Source organism: Pinus tabuliformis, chromosome 1_1 (assembly GCF_031772625.1).
Source record: "Pinus tabuliformis cultivar Carrire ecotype Pingquan chromosome 1_1, CPIR1, whole genome shotgun sequence".
NCBI lineage: Eukaryota > Viridiplantae > Streptophyta > Pinopsida > Pinales > Pinaceae > Pinus > Pinus tabuliformis.
In genome coordinates this window covers 27227817-27237452 of record NC_142297.1, presented here as the reverse complement: position 1 = coordinate 27237452, position 9636 = coordinate 27227817, and the positions used below count along the sequence as shown (strand labels likewise).

At 42.5% G+C, this 9636-nt stretch overlaps 1 protein-coding gene across 1 annotated transcript; it reads left to right on the top strand.

Annotated features, from left to right (window-relative positions):
* Nucleotides 1-400: 400 nt before the first annotated feature.
* LOC149211431 (uncharacterized) lies at nucleotides 401-952 on the top strand. Its single transcript, XM_089388390.1, has one exon. It carries the CDS (start codon nucleotides 401-403, stop codon nucleotides 950-952), a length of 552 nt encoding a protein of 183 aa, XP_089244516.1.
* The last annotated feature ends 8684 nt before the right edge of the window (nucleotides 953-9636 follow it).

The window sequence follows — 9636 nt, the reverse complement described above, 5'->3', positions numbered from 1 at the left end:
CTAGGGTTTGCAGAAGCCGCCACAGAAGGACCTGACTAGAGGACGTTGTTGGAGTCAGCGCGAGCAAGGCTGAAGACGACAGGATAAGGAAGAGAATCAGGCAGGAGGGGCAGACCCGATTGCTGCGTTTTTTCGCTTATTGGGCTAGGATAACAACAGAGAGACAGAAACTGAGAGGAAATGGAAGAACCGAAGGGGGGGGGGAGAGATCCCCTCCTTTAAGAATGTGGTAACCGGGGAGAATAGCGGGAGTGGAATGAGGCATAATCAGAAGGAAAGCCACGTCCCGGTCATGGGCAATTTATGGCAGAAAAGGATGAAAGGGAAATGTCTACCGCGGGCTCAAAAAAAACCAAGATATGTCATCCCTTGTAACAAGTTGGAGGAATACAACTGTTATATGAAGGACCATGCCCTTATTTGTAAATTCATTGGTTATTGGCCTTCGGAGAAGGAGCTACATCGATGGATTGACCAGAAATGGAAACCTCGGGGTCATATTGATATGAAATTGGGAGCCAAAGGGTTTTTCACAACAATCTTCACGAACGTGGAAGACAAGAACAGGATATTTGAAGAAGGACCATATTTTTTGAACAATGCAGGTCTGTTCATGAAATATTGGGAGGAACGATATAGCCCAGATAAGGAAAAGCTGCTGGAGGCACCAATCTGGGTCAGGCTCTTTGGGTTGCCCGACGAATGCTGGGACCCTGAAATATTAGAAGGAATCGGCAACACAATCGGGAGTTTTGTTAAGATTGCAGAGGCTACAAAACGGGGTAAGTATAACGCCTTCGCAAGAATCTGTGTATACATGAATTTGGCGGAACCCCTTCCTGACAACATTGAGGTGGAATATCATGATGAGGTTTGGGAACAGCCAATAGATTACGAACACATCCCTTTCAGATGCCGAAACTGTCATGAATACGGCCATTTATACAGGTAATGCCCGTTGAACAATGAGGAGGAACCAAAGAAAAGTCAGGAGGAAGTGTCTGGGGGTTTTCAGCAGGTTACAAGAAGACGAAGGCAAAACAAGGAAGGCCCTAGATCGCAACCTCAGGGGAAACCTGCTCAAATGTCAAGCCAGAACAAATTTCAGGTATTACAGGAGGGCAATGAGGATTATGAAATAAATTTAGAGGATGATGAGGATCCTGGGAACATCCCAATGGAAATAGTAAAGGAAGGTAAAGGAAAGGAAATAGACCCAGGAAAAATCAATGGAGAATGAACGGAGGAGCAGCTGGAAGATACCGCAATGCAATCACAAATGGAGGTGGAGAACCAGGCAGAAAACGAGGTTGAGGAAGAGAGAATAATGAAAAGGCTTCTTCAAGAATGGAAATACCTTGACAGAAGATTCATACCTGAAAAACAGAAACAACTGTATAAGGAAGTATTCCAGAAATATAAGGAGAAAAAAGGGGAGAATATAGTCAAGCAGGTGATGACCGGAAATGATCAGGGGACAGAATTGATGGGACTGGACAGCTCTGGCAAGAACAGTAGAAAGAGGGGTCGTAAGACAATGAGCGAAACCATCCAAACGGTGGGAGAAAGTTGATCAATTCAGGTAAGGTGATACCTCTGTCAGAGGTTATTTTCCCCTCCTATCAAAAGTTTTAAATGATTGTTATCAGTTGGAATATCAGGGGTTTAAACAGTAAGGGTAAACAAAGGTACATGAAAGACAAGTTGAAAAAAGAGAAACCTAGCATTATGATTTTGCAGGAGACTAAAATATCGGTTCAACAGCTTGAGGGTATTATAGCAAAAAATAATCTTCATTACGAAGTGATGGGGTTGGATGCTATTGGATCTGCAGGAGGTATAGCAATTTTTTCCTAATGATATCATCCTGGATAGATGGACTAGTATGAGTAGAATCCTTACTGGTCAGGGTAGGATAGTGGGAACCAAGGAGCAGGTTGTTGTTTCAGGGGTTTATGGCCCCCCCTCCTTAGGTGAAAAAGAAAACTTCATAGCAAGCATGAAAGTTATCCGTAGACTGTATCCTGAAGCTGCCTGGATCATAGGGGGTGACTTTAACTTAATCATATCCTTGGATGAGAAAAAAGGAGGGGTGAGGAAGGTGGACCAAATCATGGATAGATTGAATGAGACGATAGAGGATTTAAGACTAGTTGACATCCAGACTATCAATGGGATTTTTACCTGGAATAACAGGAGAGGAGGCAAAAACCAAATCGCTTCTAGGCTGGACAGATTCCTAGTTTCAGAAGCTATTATGAATAAAGACATTTTTGTAGAGGCAAAGATTATGCCTTCCTTGGGGTCTGATCACTGGCCGATTAGATTAGAGATTGATATCAAAAAGAATCGTGGGAGGAGACCTTTCCGGTTTGAATCTTTCTGGTTGAGAGACCCAGAATTCATCAAGAGAATCGAGGAATGGTGGCGACAATCTTCTATGCAAGGTAAAGGAAAAATGCAAACGTTCCAATTAAAACTGAAAGAGCTGAAGGGAAAAATTAAAAAGTGGAACAAAGAAGAGTTTGGAAACATCTTTGAGGATAAACAAAAATTAGAAGGAGAAATGGAAAGAATTCAGCAAAAGATGATAGTGGAAGGCAGGACAGAGGATAGCATCAACAAAGAAGGGGTCATCCTTGGGAAATTAGAAGAAAGACGAAAGCAGGAGGAGGTTCTATGGAGACAGAAATCTCGAATAAAATGGTTAAGAGAGGGAGAACGAAATACTAAATTCTTCCATCAGGCAATGATTAAACATAGACAGAGGAACAGAATCCTATCCATTAAGGATAGGAATGGATATACAGCGGTGGAGAAAGAGGAGATAGAACAGGTTCTTGTGGATCACCACAAAGAAATCTTATCTGAACCACAGGTTGATAGATCTAGAGCTATTCAGGAAATCTGCTCGGCCATTCCCAGCCTTGTCACTGAAGACCAAAATAAGGCTCTGATGAGAGCTGCGACCCTCGAGGAGGTAGAAGAGATGGTGAAAGCAATGAAGAAGGGTACTGCCCCGGGACCAGATGGCTTCACAGTAGACTTTTACCAGGTGGGATGGAATTTCTTGGGGGGAGAGATCCTTGATCTGGTTGAAGAATCAAGAAGGAATCAAAAGGTGTGGCCGGCTCTCAACGCTACCTTTCTTGCTTTAATTCCTAAAGGTGAAAATTTAGAGGATGCAAATGGCTTTAGACCAATAGCATTGTGAAATGTTATTTACAAGATTGTAACGTCCCTGATAGCTAAGAGATTGAAACCCCTTCTAGACCAGTTAATATCTACAGAACAAACTGGTTTTGTTGAAGGAAGACAGATCCTTGATGGTCTTGTTGTAACTCAGGAAGTTTTTCACTCTCTTAAGGTTAAAAAAACAAAAAGGCATGCTGATTAAGCTGGACTTGTCTAAGGCTTATGACAGATTGAATTGGAATTAACTGGGCAAAGTCCTAGAGAGCTTTGGGTTTAATAAGAGGTGGATTGCTTGGATCCATAGTCTGATCTCCTCTCCAAATTTCTCTATCCTGATCAATGGAACTCCAACGAAATCTTTTAATGCTTCTCGAGGAATTAGACAAGGAGATCCTTTATCCCCTTTTTTGTTCATCCTTGCAGCTGAAGGTTTGGGTCGCTTTATTAAACAAGAAAGAGAGGCAAACAGGTTGAAGGGTCTCAAGCTATGGGGGAATAATTTTCCCTTAACCCACCAACAATTCGTGGATGACATTATGCTTTTTGGAGAACCAACAGTCAAAGAAGTCAGACATATCAAAAGAATTCTGGATCTATTCGCGGAGGCATCTGGCCTGGAAATCAATAGAGACAAATCTTGTATCTTCATATTCAACACAATAGATCAGGTAAGAACCCATCTCTCCAGACTTTTGGGTTTTGGAAGAGGGGAATTACCTACGAGGTATTTAGGTAATCTTCTAGACCTCACCTCTAAAAAGATGAAAAATTGGCAGGGTGTCTTGGATAAATTGAACGCAAAGGTAGAAAACTGGGCCTTTAGAGCCTTAAACATTGCAGGTAGAATAGTCTTGGTGAAATCTATCTTGCAAGCTATCCCAATTTATTCTCTCTCGATAATGGCCGCACCTTTAGGGGTTTGTGCTAAAATCAGAGAAATCATAAGGAACTTCATCTGGAGAGGGTCTGACCAAAAAAAGAAGTGGGCTCTTGTATCTTGGGAACAGTTAACGGAGAGAAAGGAGAAAGGTGGCTTGGGGCTGAGAGACCCTGAAACTCTCAACAGGGTCTTGGGAGCCAAGTTGTGGTGGAGGTGGCTCAGGGGGGGCAATGATCTGTGGAAGAACATATGGAAGACTAAATATAACATGCCTGATTCAACGTTAGAGATCCTAAGGCAACAGGAAACGGCTAAAGGTTCTTCTATTTGGGACCTGGCTCGCCAGAACCAGGATCTGGTGGAAAAACATGCTTTCTGGGAGATCCGTGGAGGAGTAGAGGCAAATTTTTGGGAAGATAGGTGGCAACAGAGAGAAAGACTGAGTAGAATCCAAGATCTTAATCAAATCCGAGCCAGAATAGAAGGAAACAGGACTTGTGTTAGAGACTATTGAAAAGTTCATACTGTGGAAGAAGGGTGGAGAGTTTGGATTGATCCAGTTGAATGGGACAGGGAGATTGAACAAGACCTGCAAGACAAATACAAAAAAGAAGTTGGATCCAGGAAAATCAGAGCTCGTGATGGCCAAGATATCCTTAGGTGGGGGAATTCTATGAAAGGTCTGTTTACCACCAAATAAGCTTATTACTTATTTGATCCTCAGAATGGGGATGCTGGAAACCTGGATTGGAAAGTCGTTTGGGAAAATAATTGGTGGCCAAAAGTCTCTATATTCATATGGTTGGCTGCAAAAAACAAGATCCTAACCTGGGATAGAATCCAGAAAAAGGGCTTCAATGGGCCATCGATATGCTGTCTCTGCAATAAGGAGGGGGAGACCAGAGATCATCTTCTGATTAAATGTCCGTATTCTAAGAATCTGTGGGTGAATATTAAGCAGACCTTTAATAAACCAGGATTTGTCATCAGTGATTTTAATGAATTGGTCTTCAAATGGAATAAGGAAGTCTTCCAATGCAAGGTCGTTAAAAGAGCCTGGAATCTTATTCCGGGGTTTGTTATGTGGATGATCTGGAAGGAGAGAAATCGGAGGATTTTCCAGAATTTGTCAAAGGATCCGGAGACAATTTAGGTAAAATCTGTAGAGCTCATGCGGGAAACAGTTCTGGTGGAGAGGTGGTACGAGGATGATTGGAAGACAAATCTGGAGGAACAAGAAATTCTGAGTAAGTTAAACTTAAAACTGGAGATGGTCCATCACAAGCTATCCGTCCCTCAGGACATGAGGAGCCAGAGCCCTGACAAATTCAGTTACCCCAGGGATACCTTTGTTAAGTTAAATTTTGATGGGGCTTCGAAAGGAAACCCAGGAGAAGCAGGCTTCGGAGGCATCTTCAGAGATAGTAATAAACAGGTCAGATGGATTTTCGCAGAAGGGGGAGGAGAGATGACTAATAATGAAGCTGAATTCTGGGCCCTCCATCAAGGATTAAGGATTGCAGTTAGAAATGGTTATCCTAACCTGGAAATCGCGGGCGATTCTCAGATTGCAGTGGACATGGTGAGGAAATTAAATAATGGCAAGAGCTGGGAAAAAGCCACCAGCAGTTGGCGTACTGCGGGTATCGTTCAGGATATTGCAGTTCTCTTAAAAAAGATTGAGTATAAGGTAGTAAGTCATGTCCACAGGAAAGGTAACCAGGCGGCTGATTACCTGACCAATTGGGGCAGCAGAGGGAGGGGTAACAGGATTGACCAACAATGGAAGGCTGTGTGTGGAAACAACGAGTGGAAAGAGTTGGCTGAGATCATTAACTCGGATTATGACCAAGCCACGTAAGAACCTTGTCGGATCATTGAGCTGGCATGAACAAAGGACGTGGAGATCCCGGTTTTTTATCAATGATCAATCGGGGAAGCTTAATGAAATGATGGTTGAGTACAGAGCTATACTATGGCAGTGTGCGAAGGTAATGGCACTCGATCTTGCGCAGGGTGAGATCATTAATTTATGTATTTTCAGTGGAGGGGATGGTGGGCTGTCAGAAGCCTCGATAACAAACATTAACCAAGGAATAATTACCATTAATAGTGCCAACCGTGATAGCAAATGGCGGCATTCGTTCGCCGGTGATAAACGGTATGAGGAGGTCAAAAATCCTATTTATATCAAGATCGTGGAAGGCGATCGGACATCTGGTTGTTTCCAAATTGGGAGAGGAGTGATTAGGGTGTTGGAGAGAAGTCTGGCCTGGATTGAGCGCGTGGAATATCAGAGACCTCCCAGTAAAGGAAGTGGGCGAATTATGGAGACCAGACAGCGGACTAAGGAGACTGAGGAACATCAAAGGGTGGCGACGGAGACGCAGGAAAAGAAAGGGAAGGGCATAGCCCAGGATAGTCCCCCGATGGAGATTTGGGAAATTGAAGATGAGTCGGAGGAGGAACTTCCGCTGGGTGGTGATGGAGGGTGGTCGGTCATGCAGAAAAGGGCTGCTGCTGAGGGACAGCACCAGCAGTGTGAAGGGTCCTCTGAACCGAAGGGGAAGAAGGAGCGGAGCCCGGGGCTGAGGAACCGTGTGAGAAACCCTGTTGAGGAAATGGAGGCGAGCAGAAAAACAGGATGGGGCCAGAGGAAGAGGACGCAGGGGGAAGGTGAGGTTTCGGGGCGGAAGTTGAATCCTGAGAAAAAGACAAGGAAAACAGTGAATTATAGACTCAGACGGGCGGAAAGAGCGTTCCAGAGGGAGTCCAATCCCGTTGTTCGAAGAGTTATGCAGTTTATGGAGGAGGCATCCCTCCAGAACCAGTCCGCTGACGAAATGGAAGAATGGGAGTCTCTGCTCCATGACCCTGGTCATACTAGGGGGCGAATGACGCTCTTTAAACAGTCACTACACATTTACTGGGTGATGAAGGGGTTACTGGCGAAGGCGCTCGAGCAGGTGGCAAAAGAGATGGTGGAGCTGGTCAAGGGAGACCCGGACCTGCGCAGAGAGCTTAGCTTCATTCGTGTTGCTATGGAGCGACAAGAGGAAAAGATGGAGGCTATGCATCAACTGCTGAAGAGCATGCAACGAGATGATGCGGGAGGGACAAGTCAACAACCTGACATGGATACTGCCTGATCTAAGATATGCTGGAAAATCTTCACTGCCTTTTTAGCTGTAGTTTTTTGAGATCCTTAGAGAAAGATACTTGTTTTTTACAGATCAATAGCATTAGGAACTCTAATGACTATTTATTAATGTTGGCTAAGATTCTGAGACTGTGGGCCTTTTATTTTTGGGCGGCTACCAGAAACTATAGGTGGTTTATCACCCGGTTTCCCCAAGTGGGCGGGTTCTCTATACTTTCCTGATGATATGTAAAGTTCTAATTTCTATCGAGTAATAGAATGGGTTCTACCTTAGCTTACAAAAAAAAAAGAATATCAGTTTACAAGGTGCTAACTATGATTGTTTAGCAAGATAAGTAAAGCACTTAAGATAACTGGGGAACCTATATAACACGTTTTCATGGTAGCGCGAAAGTGCATGGACCATGGGTTAAGGCTGTGTGAAGGTCAATCATACACCTTTGCGAAGGTATTGAAGGGAAAAATAAAGGGATAAACTAACGGAGCCCTAAAGCTTAGCGACCTGCACGAAAGTAGGAATAGAGGGTATAAACCAACATCATGACCATCTCAGGGTGTGGAAACTTGGTTCCAGCATCCCCCCATACTGTTTCGGATGAGACTTACGTCTACCCTCCATGGGCTGATGCCAAAAGGGTCGGTAGTGTAGGGATTTGTTTGGATATCTAACACTGAACCTAGGTCAGGCCCCACAAAGCCAACAATGGTGCAATATTTTGATCTCCATAATGTGTAAAACATACAAAAGGTACACATTGCAACTTTATATTTGGAACCAAATCAGTTTGTAAGGTATCGAAAGCTTTGCTCTCATAAAACAATTGTCACTTGGGAAATTTTTACGGAGGAAATGATAGCACATTATGAGGATACAAAAAGCAACACCTTTTTAAGCCAATTGATAAATCTAAAAAAAAAAGGGTTCAATGATGAAGCAAATTGAGGACTTCCAAAAATTGAATATAAGGGTAAAAGATATTCTAGAGGAGCATATTATTGATGTGTTCATAGGGACTTTAAATGATAACATCCAACATGAGGTTCACCTTTGGGAACCTGATTCATTGGAGAAGGGATTCAGGTTGGCAAGAAACCTGGAAAGAAAAATTATGGAAACAAGGAAGCCTACCACTCAAAACTATAAAGATGGAAGTGTTGTTGCTCCTAACCTTCCACAACCTACAAGGTTGACACCACAACAATTGGAAGAAAAAAGAGAAAAAGAGATTTTTTACAGCTGTGATAGAAAATAGACAAAGGTCATAAGTGTGTTGAGAAGAAATTATTTTACATAGATTGTGAAGAGGATGAACAAAAGGAACAAGAAACATCAAAAGAAGAGGATATACACTAGGAACAAACCATAGAGAAAAAAGAAATGTATTCAACCATATCTTGTAATGCATTGGCCGGAATTACCACTCCTCAAACCATCAAGATAGAAGTACATATCAAGAAGAAAAATGTAATAGTGTTGATTGATTCAGGTGTTATCCATAATTTTATTCATTGTAAGATAGCCAAGGAATTGAATTGCTTCCTATATCTAGCACCAGAGCATCAAGTGATGGTTGGAAGTGGAGGAACCCTAAATTCCTCTAGTTTTTGTCATAATATCAAGCTTTCCATGGGATAATATGTATTTAATTGCCCAATGCTTTCCATTCCAATGGGTGGTGCTGATGTTGGATTAGGAGTCCAAAGGCTACAATCCTTAGTACAATAGCTTTTAATTTTCAAGAACTTATTTTTATTGTTCTACCCCTATTGTCCCCATATTTTATTATTGTGCCCCATAGAAGCCCACTATTGTTATTTTTATGCCCTTATATTATTATTGTTATGTTTACTTTGACTATATTGTGGCCCCTTAGAATCATATATATACAAAGGAGGTTTTGTCATTTGTATCATCGAAAAATTGTTCATTTTTGTAACGTAAAGGAGGTTGCCCCCTTGAGGAGGTTGATTTTGAAGTCAGTAATCCATGTTTTCTTCTATTTTGTGAGCTGGTGTTGATAATTTTGGACCCACCAACATGTCAGGGGATCTCCCTAGTTAGAAGTCCAAACTAGACCTCAAACTGTTTGGTGTAGGATTCTTAGTAGTGGGTCGTACAGTATCACCTTGACCGTGGTTGCTCACAGAGGAAACCTAGATATCCATGTTGGTAGAAAGGGTATGACATATGCAATAAGTTAAGGAAGGTGCATGAGTGGTTCTAACACATGGAGGGTGAGGTGAGTGCGCCCCTTGGAAACTTATGAAAGCACAGAGTTAAGGGAACACACAAGCAAAGATGCATCACAAACTAGAAGGAAAGTGAGCTAGAAATCCAATGTGATGGTTAAACCAACAATACATTTCAATAAGATTCATACATACTTATATGGGAAATCTA

Excerpts from the sequence above, each read along its gene's own strand:
- LOC149211431 (XM_089388390.1), top strand. The coding sequence starts at position 401 with ATGAAGGACCATGCCCTTATTTGTAAATTCATTGGTTATTGGCCTTCG.